Here is a 21,431-nt window from a genome sequence, read left to right on the forward strand (position 1 = left end):
AACATATGTTAGCACACTGACCATCTGAAAAATAAGGTAAAATGATAATCCTATACATCAGTGTCTGAATTTTACAATTTTGATATTATTTTTCAGTAGATGAAAAGCATCCTGGTTCACTTAATTTTAACAAGTTCATCATTTAAGAAACACATTGTAAGAAGATGCTACCCTTATAAGCGTCCTTATCTTTCAAAATTTCTTTACTATTACCTGCAAACAATAGGTAACAGAGCTTTGCCTCTGCTCGTTTTTTTTTCTACATTTACTCACAACTTAAATAAAACATGATAATATTTAAAAAATTAATCATAGTAATGAAGCAATATTTACTATTTTACGGCCACCCTCTGCAACTTCCTACAAAGCTCTTTTACCCTCTTTGTTTAAATTTTCAAGGTTTTTTTCGGGGGGGGGGGGCACAGAGAAAATGCATTCTGGAAGGGACACCAATTAAAAGTATTAGCAAAAATAAAGAAACTAATCTTCTTTCAGTATTTGGCAAGATGAGAGCCTAACTAATGTTAATTAAAAAAACAAAAGCTAAACCACAGACTGCAACAGTTCACACCCTGAAAATGTGGCCTATTTACCCTGAAAACATATAGTCTATAAATAAATACAGATAAAATACAAAGCCTACATTTAATATTCAGACTTCAAACCCTGAATTTTGCTAAACTGTCTCATTATCATTTTCATTCCAAAATCTATCTTATGTTTCAGAAAAATAGACTTCATCCTAGGATTTTCTAAAAATAGACTCCCACTGTCTTTTTTACAAGAAAGAATTACGCTTGATTATGAGTCCTATCACATCATCAATACCTAAAATTCTCATTTAACCCTATTTTTGGCAACCAAAGTGGTAACTAAACATACAAAAAAGAATGTATCTTACCTATATGCTGCATTTTCTTTCAAATGCAAAATGGTTAGATTCCCCTTCTACTTAATCAGTACAGGGTCTGGTCATTTCTCAGTCTGACTTGCAAATATTTGCTTTCCCTCTTAGGGCACAGCATCCGCAGGGTTATACAGCACTACTTACATTCTCTTCCACATAAAAATCAGACATTACATGAAAGGAAAAGAAAGACAGCCCATTTCAAAGCATCTGGCAAACCTCCATTGGCAACCTGCCAAGCCTCTGCTGAACCTTCCTGTCTTTCCGAGCATGCTCACTTAAAACCAACAGCATGTTACTATGGCAACTCTGTAGGCAGCCTGTAAGTATGAACCGCCATTCTGATTTCAGAGTGTCAAACACCAAATACTGCAGGGGAAGTAAAAGAAAAGAAATAGCATGTACCCTCCATCACACACCAGTATACTTATGATATTTCACAAATCCATATTTGTATATGCAAAACACAAAGAACCTACATATTGCCAGGCAAATATTTTTCAGCTCAAATAGGTGCTCTTTTCCAGCAAATTCTTTGTCTTGCCCCTAAGCCCCTTCACCCCATAACAACCAAAAATACACCAAACAATTTATTCCGTTTAGCAAAACACTGCTAAGTTAACAGAGGATGACATTCATGAAAGCAATCACGCAGTGCTCTATGGATAATCTCCTGCAGTTATATACACACTTGCAATGACATGGCAATGTTATAAGAAACATCAGCACTGGCAAGATACAATGTCCATCTTCTATACAATTTATCAAACTGACAAATAAAATGTCCTTTGGGTTTGGACAGGAATTTTTTACTCCAGTTACCCTTGAGATACTGTGAAATGTCCAAAAGTGGCAAGGTTCTGAAGCTGACAACCCAGATCTGGGTTCAAATCCCCATTCTCCACATTTTGAGTTTTGCCACCTTCAGAAAGTCACAGGACCTGTCTCAATCTCACTTTCTTCATCTTTAAGGCAGGGTAGTGACAGTTACTTCCTACGGTAACAGCTTAAATGAGTTAACAGATGAAATACCTAAAATATACATTTCTTTCCTCTTGGACTATGTGGAAAAGACCCTTAAGATAACCAATGTGCAACTGTTACTTAACCAGAAAAAGTACTTCTTTGTGACTTCTTATTGAAAATCAGTTCTGATTTAAAACACACTAAAATGCAAGCCAAAAATGCTTCCACAACACCCAAGTTCATTAGAACCAGACAAGGACAGAAACAAAAGACAGAGAATTTAAAGAGAGGGAAAATATACGAAGGTGGCATTTTTACTACCGGGCATTAAAATGCTTCAGTTTGCTGTAAACATGGAATTATACTTACCACCTCTTCCTCTTCCTTTTTGGCTTCCTTTTCCCTCTCTTCATCGTTTTCTTCGGCTGGGCCATCTTCATCATCACTACTCGATGACTCGAGGATTTCACTTATATCCATTTTCCAATTTTCAGGAACAACTCTAGTTCTTAGGAAGATGCTTGCTCTCTGCAGCCCTAAGAGTGAAAATGCACTTCAGCAGTTGCTACGAAATTAACAGCACAGAATGACAGACAAGGCGTAACATTCAGAGTCAGAAGACCTGAATTCGAATTCAGCTCTCAGTTATAAAACGAGTTAGTAAGTTTGAACATATTTCAGAAACTATTATATAAATATTTGTTACCACTCTGGAAAAAACTCTGTTAGAAATATCAACAGTAGGCACAGGTATTTGGTGCAGCTTGGCATGCCTGCATCTCATACTGGAGCGTCAAGGTTTGAGTCCCGGCCCTACTGCTGAATCCCCCTTCCTGCTAATGCACGTCCTGGGAGGTAGCAGAAGTCCTTGGGGCCTGCCACCCCTATGGGAGACCTGGACTGAGTTCCTGGCTCCTGGCCCGGCCCTGGCTATTGCAGGGACTGGGGAATGGACTAGTGCAGAAAGATCTTGATATCTTTTCTCTGTTTCAAATAAAGTTTTAAAACTTTAACATAAAAAGACAAATCTTAATGTTAAAACTTGAGAAAAACTACAACTCAAATATTTTATGGAGATTTTAAAAAATAATCATCAAGTAAGATTGGGTATCAACTCTAACAGTAAAAATGCCACCAGAGAATATTCTTGCTTTATTCACATATTCCACAGAGAGCCACACATAATGAAATAATGGATTTTTCATTCTTATTTTACCTGGTTTAGAGGAGAGCTCAGATTCTGGAAGATTGAGAATATCTACTTCCTTAATATCCTTTCTTGCTATAGAGTAACTATAGAGAAGAATTAAGGAGAGGAAAACCATTTATTAAATAAAAATCATCATTAAAATAGTCCATATTAAGACATGGAAAAACGTAAGTCTCAAAATCATAATTATTTTGCCTATAAAATATTTTAGAAGCCCAAGATCATGTTTATTCTAATCCTTAATAAAAGAAGTGAGATTGGAAAAGTTGGTATCTTAAAAACATTTTACATACATACATATACTAATTTGAGAGCCTCAAATTTGTATCTATCCAACCCTCCTATAAAAAACATGGGATAATTTATATCAGCATGATGTTTTCAACATTTGTAGGCAATCATGTCTATTTACTATTTCTTAAATTTACCATCATTTTGGTAAAAAAATCATTTACTGGAAGGTGATATTTAAAAATTCTTATCATTGCAAGATACATTATAGTATTAATCTTTTACAGAGAATCATAACCCAATAAATACATGCATTCTAATTTTACATTTTTGGGAAAACAAAGCAGAGATGAGGTTAGGGAAAAGCTGCCAAAAGTTTAGTTTTTAATCAGAAAAAAAAATTAAAATTATTATTCTAGTAATTTGCGTTCTACTGAAAAATAAGTTTTAGGGGGCAGGGCTGTGGTGTGCCACCTATAGTGCTGGCATCCATTATGGGTGGGTGCCAGTTCAAGTCCTGGCTTCTCCACTTCCGATCCAGCTACCTGCTAATGCACCTGGGAAAGCAGTGAAGGATGGCTCAGGTCTTTGGGCCCCTGCACCCAAGTAGGAAACCCAGAAGAAGCTCCTGGCTCCTGGTTAGATCTGGCCCAGCTCTGGCTATTGCAGCCATTTGGAGAGTGAACCAGCAATGGAAGACTTTCTCAATCTCTCTCTCTCTCTCTGCCTCTCCCTCTTTGTAACTCTTTCAAGTTACAAATAAATACATCTTTAAAAAAAGTTTAAATGCTCACAATATGAAACACTATAAAAGATTTTTACAATTAAGAGAAAATCAATATGCTTCATTAAAAAACCTTTTAATATTGTTTTCACATTTTATTTGTAGTTTATAAAGTTTATCATTAAAAAATACCTGATATTATAAAAGAAGTCAAGGAAGTTCATGAATAATTACACTTTTAAAAAAAAGTCTGGGACCAGCATCATGGTGTAGTGAATTAAGCATCAGCTGCAATGCCAGCATCCCACATGGACACTGGTTTGTGTCCCAGCTGCTCCACTTCCAATCCAGTTCCCTGTTAATGGCCTGTGAAAAGCAGCAGCAGATGGTCCAAGCGCTTGGGCTCCTGTACTCATGTGGGAGATCAGGATGCAGTTCTAGGCTCTTGGCTTTGGCCTGGCCCAACCCCGGCCATTAAGGCCGTTGGAGGAATGCACCAGCAGAGGGAAGATCTCTCTCTCTGTCTCTGTCTCTTCCTCTCTTTGTAACTCTGCCCTTCAAATAAATACATCTTTAAAAAAAAGAAGTCTGAGTGGAGGGGACTACCATTGTAATTCCATTTTTTTTTCCTCTCTCAAGAAACATTAAGTGATTACTCACAATTTAGAATCAATAAATGACCGAACTAAACATTGATCCTTTTTCACTGTGATGTCATCATTACAGCTGGGAGATACTACCTAAAATATAAAATAAGAACAGATTGATTCATATTTCCTTTGTTTAGGAAAAAGTATATATTTTATTTTTAAAAAATTGCCTTTATTGTAAAAGTCTCAGAAAGCTCCTTTGCCCTCCACCCCAAGAATTCATAATGATATGCGGCAGCACAAATTCATTTTAAAAGAACATTATTAAAAATGAAGATGGTATATGCTGATATTAGTTCAACTTCTAAGAAGCAGTGCAATCCTTAGATAGTAGGAGTCCCAATGTTGGTAAGGTTGACTTAACCACCAGAATTTATAGCTTAATTCTTCCACTTAAGACCAAGGAGGGGCCGGCGCTGTGGCGTAGCGGGTAAAGCCGCATCCTGCAGTGCTAGCGTCCCATGTGGGCACCAGTTCAAGTCCTGGCTTCTCCACTTCCTATCCAGCTCTCTGGTATGGCTTGTGAAAGCAGTAGAAGATGGCCCAAGCCCTTGGGCCCCTGCACCCATGTGGGAGACCTGGAAGAAGCTCCTGGCTCCTGGCTCCTGGCTTTGGATTGGTGCAGCTCTGGCTGTTGCAGCCAATTGAGGAGCGAACCAGCAGATGAAGACCTCTCTCTCTCTCTGCCTCTCCTTTTCTCTCTGTGTAACTCTGACTTTCAAGTAAAAAAAATAAATCTTAAAAAATAAAAAAGACCAAGGAAAAGTTAGAACCCCCCAAGGGAGACACAGTTCCCAAATGATGGCCCTGGATGAGTCCCAAAATTTTCTACATGACATGTTGAATTTTTCCATTCCACTGGCCCTCGAGATGTTTCTCCAGATGCGTTACCATCATTTTCTACTTCTTGTGATGTGAAAGTAAGTGAAGACTTTCTTTGGATACAGCATGATATTGGGACGTGACCTCTGACATTTACTGGTTCATATGAAACTGAAGTCTCAATAACAATACCACATAGGCATTCGTATTTCCTGATACCACAAGGAGTAAGCAGATAGATGAACTCAAAGTAACCAGGCAGCACTCTGCTTACAGAACAGCCAGTTCCAAGATACAGCTCATGAGCTCATAAGCCTGTGGTTGCAGTTGATGTACAAAAGGTGCCCGTCTAACTTAGACCTGGAGCCAGAACTCCATACAGGCTACAAACAAGCCTTATAAACCATGAGCAGACAAGAAGCAGGGGGGCACCCTCCCAGCACATCAAAGATCTTCATGGCTTCCAGATCCTAAACCAAAGAGTCACAGGAAGCAGGAAATCAAAAGTATGTATTTTTAAAAAGAACAATCCTAGATCCCTTAATTTCTCAAATGAATTATATTTTACAGGATATAATTTTGAAATGTTTATTTGCTAAAAAATATTCACGTACATTGCCTTTCTTAGCAGAACATGTATAATTTGTTGTAATTAAAGCAAATCAAAGAAAATCAGAACTAAGGACTTTTTATAATTTCTTAATTTTTGAAAATAACAAATGTCTTAACAGTATTGTTAGTAAATAAGCTGTAAATTCTTTATAGAATTTCATATTTAAAAAAAAACTAAAGTTCCCTACTGAATTCCTGACATGTACCTGCTCTTGACCTCCCCTGCTAGCAGCTTCCCTGATGTTTCCACATCTGCACTGCCCCAAACAGCAGGCAAACCCATAGGCCTAAACACGTGAAATGTGACTGCTACGATCCCAAGACTGAAGCTTTAATTTTATTTCCTTTAAGTAAGCTACATTTAAAAGTAAATAACCACATACAATTCGTGGCTACAGTACTGAAAAGTATGTATCTAGATTACTGAGTATTCTTGGTAGTCGCATCAGCTGTCTTAACACCAGCTGGAAGGCAACATTATTTTGTTTGTTTACTAGATGCTGATACTTATTAGACTGATATTATATGTGTGCCTTCCTTGAAGAGGTGACAAGCTAATGGAAGGGCAGGCATAAAAAGATACACTCACAAAACAGCCCACAATGAGGGACAATACAGTGATGCCGCCAGGCATACGATAACAGGAAAATACCTAGGAGGAAGATTTAACCCAAGCTGCTATCGGAAACACGTGGCACCAAAGGCTTCAGGCAAGCCTTACAGGAAGTGTAGGCACAACCCAGGGTCTAATTACCTCACCAGTAAACTGCTCTAATGGCCTCTGATTGCTGCCACTCCAGTCTTTGCAATGACAGTCAACTCAACAAACCACTGCCTCATTAACATTCCTGAACATGCAGCTCAAATGGCATTCCTCTCCAAAATTCTCTGTGGAATTATGCCCAAATTCCACAGATGCTCTTTTAAAGACCCTTCTGCCCCAGATGTAAATATCTTTCCAGTCACAGTACCTATTACTGCCCTACTTAGATCTAATAATCGGCCAAAATGGATTTCCAGTAGAGACAGACAGGTATTACCAAGTATTTTTGATTCCCCTCATGAAATAACTCTTCCATCTCTTCTTCTCATTCCCTCTCTGTGTAAGTAAAGATTAGCTTTCTCTACCAACCCACTTCAGACTCGCGATCTCTAAAGCTGTCAAAAAAATCTAGGTGATTCTTTCCTTTCCAATACTCCCTGCATCACATTATTTAAAATTTACTATGCAATCTTTAATAATTATGTAATCTCTTGGATGCATTCAGTCGTTTCCCAAGGCTGACGTGTTCCAAGTCTCACACGTGTCTCTTCTAAGGGACTCAGAACAAAGCTGAATTCACTGCAGATCCTCAGTAAATACTAATTAATTTGGGGTTAGGGTTAAGGCTTAGAGGAGTGAAGTAGCTGACATATGAGGTACTTAAGGAAGAACTTGAGTAGAGGTTACAGTGAAAACAGAAAACAAACTAAGAGCAACGGATGGACTCAAACAATTGTGTAATGAATGTAAAATTGATCAGGCAGACTCAGTGAAGGTTTAGCCTTGAAAATGCAACTATCATGATTGAATCAATGCTAACAAGGCTCTTGATAAAAGGGTACAGATAGAGAAAGGGAATAACAAAAGATGACCATCAAGTATTCTGGACCTATGACTACTCAACTTTTAAGCCTTTAGTAAAGTTCAAATTAAATGTATGTAGTACTTCCAAAATACTTCAAACGTTTTTAAAAATCCACTTTAAACAAATATTTACATGGGTGATTTACTTTGCAAAGAAATCTTACTTACCAAAGCGGGATACCAGTCAGTCCTCTCAGCTGTAGATATCACACTTACAACTTTTCCTAATAATTCATCATTGAGACGGCGTTTGTCTTCATCTTCCTCTTCACTACTTTCTTCTTCCTTTTCATCTTCAGTACTAAAAGTCGGAATAATTTGATTATTATCCTTACATCATTATCTAAAAAAATCAGATGGCATGAATTTAACAAGTTCTATTCAATTCTTAGTGGATAACCTTGCAGCAGTAGCCTCTTTATTATTTTTTTTCTTTTCAACTTTTATTAAATATAAATTTCCAAAGTACAATTTTTGAATTATAGCAGCTTTCCCCCCCATAACCTCCCTCCCACCCACAACCATCCAATCTCCCACTCCCTCTCCCATCCCATTCTCCATCATGATTCATTTTCAATTAAGCCTCTTTACTCTTGCTGGACTAGAAGAGACAGACACTCTCAGCCTCACAGCAGTAGCTTGAGCTGTCTGTGCCAAATATGAGTACATATCACTAATCAATGTATTCTTGAACTTAGATACTTTGGCCCACCACGAACTAGGACAGAAAAGCCAAATCACACCAACCTGAAGTACTTACTTTGCCAAATACAATTTTTTCAAGATTTATTTAGTTCTTTCTTTGAAAGGCAGAGTAAGAGAGAGAGAGGGAGACACAGAGAAAGATTTTCCATCTGTTGGTTCACTCCTCTAATGACTACAGGAGCTGGGGCTGGGCCAGCCTAAAGCCAGCAGCCCAGAACTCCATCCTGATATCCCTACATGGGTGGGAGTACTTGGGCATTAACCACTGCTTTTTCAGGTGCACTAGTAGGAACCTGGATTGGAAGTGGAGCAGCTGGGACTTGAACTGGCATCCAATAGGGATGCTGGTGTCTTTATCTGCTGCACCACAATGCTGGTGCATTTTTTTCTTAAAAAGATTTTCCACAAGGCCAATACATTTTTTTCTTAAAAAGATCTTTCCTTAGCCAGATGCCAGTAAAAGTAACTTTAATTTTCTAAGTCTATGAAAATATATCATTAAAATACACATCAGGGTTTATGCAGGTAACTTATCTAGGGAGCTACAGTTTACCCTTTCATGTTAACAATATGTATTAATTTTAAGCATATAATTTTAAAAATGACAATGTGTACATACTCCCATTTGATTTTTAATGAATTTATATTGAATCACTTGACATCTTGAAGATATCTTGCAAGGCACTGATACCATTGGCATGAATTAAACTATTCAGCACTATTAACTGTACTACTTGGCTCAAAATCATCTAGTTCCTTATCTATTGAAGGTTTATTCTTTTCCTCTCATAGGCTTGTCAGCTGTTAAACTCCACATTGTTTAATTCATTGTTGGAACTGACTAATCTTTCCTGTCCTCTCATCTTTTTTCCTCTAGATTGGTTTCTTCAAATCTGACAGATGATTTAACTTGTTAAAAATTATGGATAAAATAAGTATAAATAGCCTTTCAGTAAAAGTCTACAGAGCTAACTTATGAATAAAATACCTGGGTATTAATGATTTACTAAACACATATCATGCACTGAGTACTTAATACACACTGATTGATCCACATTATTTGATCCTCACGAAACTGGCAAGAGATTCTCATTCTCATTTTCCATAGCTCTAAACTGGAAATAACATCTTGCATGTTTTTATGAAGATCAGAATTAACACATGTAAATGCACTTCACTTCAAGGAGGCTAGGTAATTTTCCTAAACTGATACATTCTTCGAAGAGGCTGAATTGGAATTTCCACCTAGGGTTCTCAGAGGTCTTTCACTACTTTCTGGTTCATAGCTTAGGTATTGCATTACTCTGCCTTTCCAAACCTTCCTTATATACCTTCCAGCAGCAACGGAACCATCTAATACATAGATCCTGGTGCCTAAATATTATTTCCCACTAAAGAATGAGGGTTCTCTGGAAAAGAGGCCAACCCCGAAGTTGGGGCAGAAGGAAAGTAACATGAACCTAGGATACCCTATTATACCTGAAAGTGACAGAATGTTCAGGAAATGGGGAAGATGGGGGAGGGTGTTTGACACAGTGATTAAGATGTTGCCCAGACACCTGCGTCCCATATCACAGTGCCTGGTTTTTGAGTACTGGCTCTACTTCTCACCTATCTTTCTAATAATGCAAATCCTGGGAGGCAGCAGATGATGGCTTAAGAACTTTGATCCTGGGGCCTGCACTGTGGCATAGTGGGCAAAGCCGCCACCTGCTGTGCCAGCATCCCATATGGACGCCGGTTCGAGTCCCAGCTGCTCTACTTCCGTTCCAGCGCTCTCTGCTATGGCCTGTGAAAGCAGAAGATGGCCCAAGTCCTTGGGCCCTGCACCCATGTGGGAGACCCAGAAGAAGCTCCTGGCTCCTGGCTTCTGCCATTGCATCCAATTTGGGAGTGAACCAGCAGATGGAAGACCTCTCTCTCTCTGCCTCACCTTCTTTCTCTATGTAACTCTGACTTTCAAATAAACAAACAAATCTTAAAAAAAAAAAAAAAAAGAACTTTGGTCCCTACCACTCACTTGGAAGACCTGGATTGAGATCTGGGCTCCAGGCTTCAGCCTGGCCCAGTCATGGCTGTTGATGGCATTTGGGGAGTGAACTAGCAGACAGAAAACCTTGTCTCCCCATCATTCAAATAAAAATGAAAAAAGAAAAAAGAAATGGTGCAGACATACCCAGAGAGCAAAGGAGCCAGCTTGAGAAGCTCCCACTAACTAAATCTAGGGCAACCTGAACACCAAAATGAATTTTTGAACAATGAATTGCACCCTTCAGCTAAAATTAGAACCTTTGAGTCCACCGGAAAGACAAAGAAAAAATTTTCACTATTGCTAAACAGCAACTAATAAATGCAATACAAAAGACAAAATCAGAAAATTACCATTTAGCTATCATAATACTAATTGATTTTGGCAAAAGTTCCCAGATTAGAAACCACTGAGCCGGCGCCCAGCTCACGAGGCTAATCCTCCACCTTGCGGCGCCGGCACACCGGGTTCTAGTCCCGGTCAGGGCGCCGGATTCTTTCCCGGTTGCTCCTCTTCCAGGCCAGCTCTTTGCTGTGGCCCAGGAGTGCAGTGGAGGATGGCCCAAGTCCATGGGCCCTGCACCCCATGGGAGACCAGGAGAAGCATCTGGCTCCTGGCTTTGGATCAGCTCGGTGCGCCAGCCGCACCAACCATTGGAGGGTGAACCAACAGCAAAGAAGACCTTTCTCTCTGTCTCTCTCTCTCACTGTCCACTCTGCCCGTCCAAAAAAAAAAAAAAAAAGAAACCACTGAATGAAGGTCTGTTAAAGAATAGGATATTGAGCGCCGGCGCCTCAGCTCACTAAGCTAATCCTCTGCCTTGCGGTGCCGGCACACCGGGTTCTAGTCCCGGTCGGGGCACCGGATTCTGTCCCGGTTGCCCCTCTTCCAGGCCAACTCTCTGCTGTGGCCCAGGATTGCAGTGGAGGATGGCCCAAGTGCTTGCCCTGCACCCCATGGGAGACCAGGAGAAGTACCTGGCTCCTGCCATCGGATCAGCGCAGCGCGCCAGCTGCGGCAGCCATTGGAGGGTGAACCAACGGCAAAGGAAGACCTTTCTCTCTGACTCTCTCTCTCACTGTCCACTCTGCCTGTCAAAAAAAAAAAAAGAATAGGATATTGAAATAGCCTTTATTTATAAATTACAAAGAGAAAAATGGTAACTAAAGAAAAGAAATTTAGCAGACACCACTTTAACCAGTTGGTCAAAATTAACATCATCAATTATGGGACAAACTGGTAACATGCACGTATTGATCCACTTGCACTGAGAAGCTCACAATATCACTTACATACCATAAAAATGCATAACCTGAATCTAATAATGAGAAAACAATTACACACACCTGTATCAAGGAATCGTCTACAAACAACTGACCCAGGTCCTAGAAAAATTTCAATGTATGGAAACCAGAAACGACAAAAGAACTTCCACAAATTAAAAGAGACTTAAAAATACTAAAAAAAACTGGGGCCAGAACTGTGGCGGGTAAAGCCATAGCCTGCAGTGCCAGCATCCCATATGGACCGGGTTCAAGTCCCAGCAGCTCCACTTCTGATCCAGCTCTCTGCTATGGACTGCGAAAGCAGTAGAAGATGGCCCAAGTCCTTGGGTCCCTGCACCCACGTGGGAGACCTGGAAGAGGCTCCTGGCTCCTGACTTCAGATCAGCCCAGCTCTGGCCACTGTGGACAACTAGGGAGTGAACCAGCAGATGGAGGATCTCTCTCTCTCTGCCTCTCCTTCTCTCTCTGTGTAACTATGACTTTCAAGTAAAATAAATAAATCTTTAAAAAAATACTAAAAAAAAATTGCAATGTGTGATCTTGGACTGCATCTGGGAATTAGGCAGAACAGGAGATGCCATAAAGGCTATCAATGGAGTAATTAACAGAATTTGAAATATAATTCTATGTTCTCAGATGGTAGTATTCTATCAAGGTCAATTTTCTGAATTTGGTATCCACACCCTGGTAGAGTATCACGATATTTGCTACTTCCTCTCAAATGTTTCAGAAAACTAAAATTATTACAATATTTAAAATAATTACGTGTGTGTGTGTAGATATACAGAGAGACAGAGACAGTAGATACAGATAGAGAATGATAAAGTATATGTGCCAAAAAGTATTACCAGTTAGTGAATCTAGATGAAGGGTACATAGAAGTTCATTGTATTATTTTTGCAGTTTTTAGGCTTGAAATGCTTTTGAAATAAAAAAACTTAAAAAGTACAAATACTCGCTTAAAATAGGAAAACTGTACCTATGACAGACTTTGGCACAGAAACTTAGAACAAAAGTAGCCTTTTAGTAAATGCAACTATAATAATTCTTGGGAAAAGTAAATGAGATACTTAAAGACAAGGTCTAATCAGGGTGAAACGCCTAACGTAAGGATACAGGATGCTATGGAAAGGTTACCTAGCTCAGACAAACCTCTTGCATAATGTTGTAGCATCTGTAATTCTCATGATACTATACAAGAAAAAACTCACACAGGAAGAGAAGACCTCCTTCCTCTGTTTGTCTTTTTTGCGATTACTGGAGTTCCAAAATGCTCTGGATTTGTCAATGGGAGCTGGTCAAGTGTCTACATAAGACAAAGAAAAAGATGAATTAAATCACAATTCACTTCTTGGTCAGCAGTTGCTGTTCAACCCAAGAAGTCCATCCCTATCACCTCACCTCACTCTCTGCAAAATGTCGTTCTCCTTTCAGACACAGCGAGGTGCGTCTCAGGGTTCTCTCATCACCATCATCAAACACTATAATAGCAAAAGATATCAGAGAATTTATGCACACTAATTCAATAAAAATTTAACTGCGCAGAATGCCGCTACTGCTATTTATTTACAACTTAATATTTCTAAGAACCAGTATTTGTCAGCTATTTTTCAAAATCTTTTTAAAATGAATATACCAGACTTTTCATTCCTCTTTTTTTTAACAGATAGACAGTGAGAGATAGAGACAGAGAGAAAGGTCTTCCTTCCGTTGGTTCACCCCCAAATGGCCACTCTGGCCAAAGCTATGCCGTTCCGAAGCTAGGAGCTTCCTCCTGGTCTCCCAGGCGGGTGCAGGGCCCAAACACTTGGGCCATCCTCCACTGCCTTCCTGGGCCACAGCAGAGAGCTGGACTAGAAGAGGAATAACTGGGACTAGAACTCAACGCCCATATGGGATGCTGGTGCCGCAGGCAGAGGATTAACCAAGTAAACCACGGCACCGGCCCCCTTTTCATTTTTTAGAAACTATAACACACACAGGTCAAATCTGCCCTCAACTGCTTAAGTATCTCCATTTGACATTTCAATTACCATCACTACTAAATCACCTTAATATATCAGGAAACTAAGCAAAGCAAAATATTAAGTACTCTCAATCTTACAGGGATGGGCAAACACTTGGTTTCAAAAGTAGCATTAGGTCTTTCAGCAACCATTCCCAATGGAATATCCCTAACTTCCTGAAACTACTTGACTCCAGTAACGCTGCTGAATTATTCTACTGCTTCTATGTATTTGCACAATACCCTACTATTCTGCTAGTACTGGAGGACACATTCTTAAGTTGTAGATTCAAGTGTTCTCTTTGGAAAAGGATCTAAGTATGTAAGAATAAAGGTTGAGGAGGCCGGCGCCGCGGCTCACTAGGCTAATCCTCCACCTTGCGGCGCCGGCACACCGGGTTCTAGTCCCGGTCAGGGCGCCGGATTCTGTCCCGGTTGCCCCTCTTCCAGGCCAGCTCTCTGCTGTGGCCAGGGAGTGCAGTGGAGGATGGCCCAAGTGCTTGGGCCCTGCACCCCATGGGAGACCAGGAGAAGTACCTGGCTCCTGCCATCGGATCAGCGCAGTGCGCCAGCCGCAGCGCGCTGGCCGCGGCAGCCATTGGAGGGTGAACCAACGGCAAAGGAAGACCTTTCTCTCTGTCTCTCTGTCTCTCTCTCTCTCACTATCCACTCTGCCTGCCAAAAAAAAAAAAAAAAGACCAGCGCGGTGGCATAATGGATTGAACAACCACCTGTGGAGCTGGTGTCCCATATCAGTGCCAGTTCAAGTCCAGGCTGCTTCACTTCTGATTCAGCTCCCTGCTAAGGTGCCTGGGAAAATGGCAGAGGATGCCCAAGTCCTTGAGCTCCTGCACTCTTGTGGGAGGCTCAGATGAAGCTCCTGGCTGGGGGCTTCAGCCTGGCCCAGCCCCAGCTGTTGCAGCCATTTGGGGAATGAATCAGCAGATGGAAGACCTGTCTCTCCAACTCTGCCTTTCAAATAAATAAAAAAAAATCTTTAAATAAATGAATAAATAATAAAGGTTAAAACAAGGAAACATTAGAAAGGCACTAAGTCTTTTTAAAAAGAAATTCTAGGGGTTCATGCTGTGGCATAGTAGGTTAAGTTTCCACCTGTGGTGCCGGCAACCCATATGGGCACCTGTTCAAGTCCTGGCTTCTCCACTTCTGATCCAGCTCCCTGCTAATGACTTGGGAAAGCAGTAGAAGACGGCTCAAGTACTTGAGTCCCTGCACACATGTGGGAAGCCTAGAAGAAGCTCCTGGCTTCTGGCTTTGGTTTGGCCCAGCTCTGGACATTGCAGCCATATGGGGAGTGAACCAGCATATAGGAATCTCTCTCTGTAACTCTCTCAAATAAGTAAATAAATCTAAAAACAAAAAAAATAAAATAGAATAAAAAAGAAATCCTAAAGAGAAGTCGTAAGAACACAGAAAGCTTCTCCAAAGCCTTGACTTTCCTACATATTTAAAAGAATCATGCTAGTTGACCATGTTTCAGTGTTCCAGGAACAGAGCAGGGAAATGAATATTTATCATGAATATTCTTGCCTAATTATCTACATTATTTTGGTAACTTCATATGTAAAGGTTAATTTTTTAGAATGTAGTCTGCTTTTAACATCCAATATTTATAAAGATTATTAAAAAGGAAATCTTCTAAGAAGACACCTGATTGCCAGGATTAAGAAATAAGACAGAAAAAAGACAGAATTCTTACCTCAGATACTTAAAAAGTATATCTCACATATACTTTAAGTATATATAGATGATATACATAGATGATATATTTAAAAAGTATATCAATTCAACAATGTTTGTACATCTTATGAACTGCACATATTCACAACAAAGCTTATATATGTGTGTATACACACACCAAAGTGGTTATTGATAGAATCCTAATTTTCCTAATTCTAGATGCCTTTCCATTCTAACAGAAATGATCACTATTAATAAAGGGAAATTATATGTCACTCTGATTTAACACCAGCTTAGAATCCTTTAACTAATTATCTATAATACTGAAGTTTATTTTTTAAAAGAGCTCATTTCATTAGGAAACACTTTATCTTAGATTACATGCAGGAAAAAAATGCAGTGAAAAATTAAAAGCTCCTGAAACACATATTGGAAGAGTCTCAATCCCACAAAAGCAGCTATGCTATATACTCCGAACAATTCAAAAATTGATGACTACTTGGAGACACAATGGCAACATAAAACACAACATTCTTCAACAATGACATCACTCACTGATCAGTACTGTCAACAATGTCCTAAATATTTACATCAAAATTGAGGCATATAGTGTCATCAAGTATAAACTGTTGTTTTAAAAATTCAAAATAGTAAACAGACGTAAAAATTCATGTTAGTATGAATGTCCAGAAGTGTAAAAATTTTATAAAGAATAAAAATTGAACATTCTACAATATCAAAAATATTGGCATCTCTCCTCTTCATTTCCCTCTCTTAAATAAGGCCTCACTCTCCTATGCATTTCTCTCACTGAATAAAAAGCTTAAAATGTATCATGCTGCCTCATTCATATATGCCAGTATTCAGAATACTTCTCTGAATATTGGGCAAGAACCCACAATACTTTTGTGAATTTATTAATAAGCACACAGTAATATAATTGGCACCTCATAGTTCGGTATCAGAAACATGACGTCAGGAGCCAGGGCCGAGAATTGAACCCCAGCACTCTGATGTGGGACACAGGCACCTTAATTACTGGAATAAACATTCGCTCCCTGGATTTATTAACCATGACACCTGATGCCTGAAACCACAAAGAAGCTCCATCAGTAATTTCCATGTTAGAAGATCACTTAAAGAACACAGAATTTGTAGGGATTGAAGAAACTCTAGTTTTCTGTTAAAACAATTAACTGCTGCCTATAGTAATTTTATATAGTTTTAAAAGTTCAAATTTATACTAGATCACGTCAAGGGAAAAAAAAAATCAGACTACAAGGATTTAGTAATTCTATGAAATGTCTTGTACTTCCCATATCAGCACTTGAATCAAGATCATTCATTGAGAATCACAGAACATGTGTACAGCCATGTACCTCTGATATAATAATATTAGATAGAAACATTCAATCGTATTTAGAGGGAAATGACAAAGCTGAGACTCCCGGTAACACACTACTTCCTCACACTAAACAAAAGGGATAAAATAATGCAAATACAAACCCTGATCTGTTAGAATTCAAAGAAACAAAAACCAACAGGGATCCATCTACCTGAAGACTTACTGAATACAAAAGGTCCTTATCATATCTCTGCTACATAGTGGAGGATGGTAAAATAATGATTCAATTAACTTTATCTATCCAAAGATTTAACTTGTTAGTACTTAAGTTTCTACCATGTCCTAATCCTCACAACAAGTCTCTGTAGGGTAAAGATCATTATCCTCCTTTATAGCTAAAGAAATTGAGACTCAGGTTAACCAATGAACTACAGTTTAGCTAAGGTGACCAAAGGACAAAATAAACAGGTATGAGGAAGTAGAAAACGAACCTGCAGGATGAAGTCAAGAATTGTGACTTAGTTATGATTAACAAAATATTTCATATAATGGAGTACACTTAAAATATATATATATATATTTTGAATTAGGTAGAACCAAGTTTAAAAATAATAATTTAGGGACCAGCACTGTGGCGCAGCAGGTTAAGCCACCACCAAGGGTGCCCACATGGCTCAAGTTCAAGTTCAAGTCTCAGCTCCTACATTTTTTTTTTTTTAAGATTTATTTATTTATTTGAAAGTCAGAGTTACACAGAGAAGGAGAGGCAGAGGCAGAGACAGAGAGGTCTTCCATCTGTTGGTTCACTCCCCGATTGGCTACAATGGATGGAGCTGTGCCTACCCGAAGCCAGGAGTCAGGAGCCTCCTCCGGGTCTCCCACATGGGTGCAGGGGCCCAATTGGGCCACCCTCTACCTCCCTCCCAAGCTTAACCTGCAACACCATGGTGCTGGCCCCTCCTCCACTTCTGATCCAGCTCCCTACTTCTGATCCAGCTCCCTGCTACTGTGTCAGGGCAAGCAGCAGATGGTTGGACTACTTGGGCTCCTTCACCCACATGGGGGAACTGGATAAAGCCGCTGCCTCCTGGCTTCCGCCTAGTCCATCTCTGGCCATTGTGGCTATTTAGAAGCAGATGGAAGATCTCTGTCTCTCTTTCTCTGCAACTTTGCCTTTCAAACAAAATAAATAAATCTTTTTTAAAAAAAAGATTTAACTGATAAAAATAGTACATACTCATGTTTATGGTATGTAAGATACCTTGAACACAGTATTTATACATTGTAGATTAGCTAAATCAGCTAATTAACACACACATCACCTAACGTACCTACCATTTCATGTTGGGAAGGGGGGAAGGAGAAGAATACTTAGAAGTTATTCTCTGAACACTGTTACAGTGTACAATGTGTTGTTACTAGCAACAGCCACCACTACGAACAAAGACTTCTTGAAAGTCTTCTTGACATTATGTATCTTTGAATCAACATCTCCCAAGTATCTCACTCAAGGCAACCCTGTCCTGTCTATGAGTCTGACTTTAAGTGGGAACACTCGGTATTTGTCTTTCTGTTCTTGGCTTATCTCATTTAATATCATATCCTCCAGGTTCATTCATGTTGATGCAAATAATAGGATTTCCTGTTTGTTTGTTTGTTTTAAGGAGACTGAATAGTATTTTATTGTGAATGCACCACATTTTCTTTATGTATTCATCTGTTGATGAACATGATCAACATGCAGGGTGATCTCATATCTTGACTATTGTAAATAACGCTGCAATGAACAGGGGAGTGTAGTTATTCTCTCTGAAATACTGATTTCATTTTCTTTGGATATGTGAGGGTACTTCAAAGAGACTGTGGAAAAAAAACAAGAAATTAGATGATAAATTTATTTTGGTGCAAAAAATGTAATCTATGTATGCTTTTTTCATAATATGCACTTTCCATTAACTTTTTCAAAACTCTTACATACCCAGCAGTAGGGTAGCTAGATGATGTAGAGTTCTGTTTTTAATTTTCTGGACACCGCATACTGCTGTCCACAATGGCTGCACTAATTAACATTCCCACCAACAGCACGCAAGGGTTCCCTTTTCTCCATATCCTGTAGAGTATTATCTTTTATCTTTTTGATAATAGTCAATCAAGTGTGAGATGATGTCACATTGTGGTTTTAATTTGCATTTGCATGATGATTAGTGATGCTGAGCATTTTTTCATGTACAGTCATGTGTCAATTAACAGTGAGGACAGATTTTGAAAACTGCATCACTGGGCACACATCACAGAGTATACACAAACCTTGATGGCAGAGCTTGTGACACACCTGAGATATATGGCATAGCTTATTGCAGTTAGGCTACAAAGCCGTACAGCATGTTCCTGTACAGAATATTGTGGGCAATTGTAACACAATACTATCTGTGTATATAGCCATAACTAAATATAAAAAGGTACAGTAAAAATACAGTATAAAATATTTTTAAAAATAGAGGTGAGTATTTGGTCCAGGGGTCAGCCAGGGCTGGGACACCAGGAACCCTTCCTTATCAAAGGGCCTGGGTTTGAGTTCTTTCTCCTCTTGTGATTTCAGCTTCTGAGGACCCTGGAAATCAGCAGATGACAGCTAATAGAGTTGGTTCTCTGCCACCCTTGTGGAGACCTGGATTGCCTTCCAGGTCTCAGCTCTGGCCTAGGTGGGCATTTGGGGACACAACCAACATACAGCAGTTCTTCCTGCCTGCCTTTCTTTCTGTCTCTCAAACAAATATTTAAGGGGCCCGCATTGTGGTACAGTGGATGAGACTGCCCCCTGTGATGCTGGCATCCCATACGGGTACTGGTTTGAGTCCTGGGTACTCTATTTCTGACCCAGCTCCCTGCTAATGCACCTGGGAAAGCAGCAAAAGATGGCTCAAGTCCTTGGTCTCCTGCATCCACATGAATGAAGCGCCTGGCTTCAGCCTGGCCCAGCTTTGGCTGTAGCAGCCATTTGGGGAGTGAACCAGCAGACGAAATCAATCTCAATCTCTCTCTCTCTTTCTTTCCTTCTTTCTGTAATTCTGACTTTCAAATAAAATAAACATATCCTAAAAAGAAAAATTTAAATAACTACAAATTAAAAGACACACACACACAAAAGCGCCTGGATAGGACACCTACCATATGCACGTGCAGCTTGCCCGACTGCAAGTTCCTCTGGTAACTGGCTGACTGAGTGGTGAGTGACTGTGAAGGCGAAGGGCATTACTACCTATACTGCAGACTTTATAAACACTACCCTTACACTACACTAAATTTACAATGAAAATTTCCATTTTGCCAGTCATTAATTAATAGCTTATTATAACTTTTTACTTTATAAAGCTTTTAATATTTTTAACATTGACCATTGACACTCAGCTTAAAACACAAATATATAGTACAGTTATACATAAATATTTTCCCCTATATCCTTAATCAATCAGCTTTTTCTTTTTTATTTAGTTTTATTTTACTGCTCCATTGTAAACAAAAACATGAACGTATGTAGTAGCCTAGGCGATATAGGATCAGATCATCACTATCACTGTCATCCACATCTTTACTACAAAGTCTTCAGGGACAATAACACCCGAGGAGTTGGCTAGGCCTTCCTCTGGACACCTTCTTAAGGACCTGCCTGAGGCTGTTTGACCGTTATCTTCTGTTCAGAAGTAGAAGGAATACACAACATGATAAAAAGCATAGCACTGTTAAATACGGCGACTGGCAACAGTGGCCTGTTCTCAGCGCTGGTCTGCCACTACACTCTACAGAACTGTTATGTGCTCCACTTTTACACCACTAACAGCACAGGTGTGTTTACCCCACCATCCCCACAAGCATGTGAGTAACTCACTGTGCTCCACCATTATAATGCCTAGGGTGTCACTCGCTGACAGCAATTTTTGGTTCCATTGTCATCCCACGGGACTGCCACTGGATACGTGGTCTGTCATTAACAGAAACAAGTTACGTACGTAGCATGTGCTTGCAGCTGTTGGCCATTTGTCTATCTTCTTTTTAGAAACGTATAGTATTCAGGGCCTTTGCCCATTATTTAAATGGCAAAGAATTTTATTTCTACTATATAGTAATCGAGAGTACAGATCACTTGACATGAAATGCTGTGACAGGACAGACTCATCTTGGCCCATTTTTAATCAAGTTGTTTGTCATTTAATTCCTTATATATTTAAACACACAAGTCTACACATACACTAAGTCTTCAAAAAGTTCATGAAAAATATATATTATCAGAAAACTATGCATGGGTTCCAAAAGTTTATTTTGTACCAAATAAATTTATCTTTTAATTCATTTTTCCATGAACTTGTTGAAGTACCCTCATATTATTCATGTAACCATCTGTGATTAACCACAGATCTTGGCAGCTAGAATGAAAAACTTCAGGACAGGGAAGATTTGGGCTAGCAGCTCTAACTCCAACTAGGGAATCCGCATCACACATCCGTGCTCTAGCTCCTGCTTCCTGCTAACATGAACCACAGGAGGCAGTGGTGACGGCTCAGGTCACTGGGGTCCTGCCACTCCTGAAGGGAATCTAGACTGAATTCCTGGTTC

General features: G+C 39.5%; 1 protein-coding gene across 3 annotated transcripts in view; it reads right to left on the minus strand.

The window, feature by feature from the left end:
* Nucleotides 1-21,431, minus strand: part of ARID4A (AT-rich interaction domain 4A) — an 82,620-nt gene that overhangs the window by 48,893 nt on the left and 12,296 nt on the right. For 2 of the 3 annotated variants that reach the window (XM_089309647.1, XM_051822211.3), the window contains exons 6-11: nt 13,171-13,250; nt 12,981-13,075; nt 7,918-8,050; nt 4,699-4,778; nt 3,090-3,166; nt 2,243-2,409 (exon numbers count right to left, since the gene is read on the minus strand). In XM_089309647.1, the coding sequence (XP_089165773.1) occupies nt 2,243-2,409; nt 3,090-3,166; nt 4,699-4,778; nt 7,918-8,050; nt 12,981-13,075; nt 13,171-13,250 (632 nt within the window). Of the gene's footprint in view, nt 1-901; nt 1,137-2,242; nt 2,410-3,089; nt 3,167-4,698; nt 4,779-7,917; nt 8,051-12,980; nt 13,076-13,170; nt 13,251-21,431 lie in introns of those variants that run through there. The other variant, XM_089309648.1, reaches the window with a different exon arrangement.

The sequence above is a fragment of the Oryctolagus cuniculus genome, chromosome 12 (genome assembly GCF_051225735.1).
Source record: "Oryctolagus cuniculus isolate XC-2025 breed Fujian yellow rabbit chromosome 12, ASM5122573v1, whole genome shotgun sequence".
NCBI classification, from domain to species: Eukaryota; Metazoa; Chordata; class Mammalia; order Lagomorpha; family Leporidae; genus Oryctolagus; species Oryctolagus cuniculus.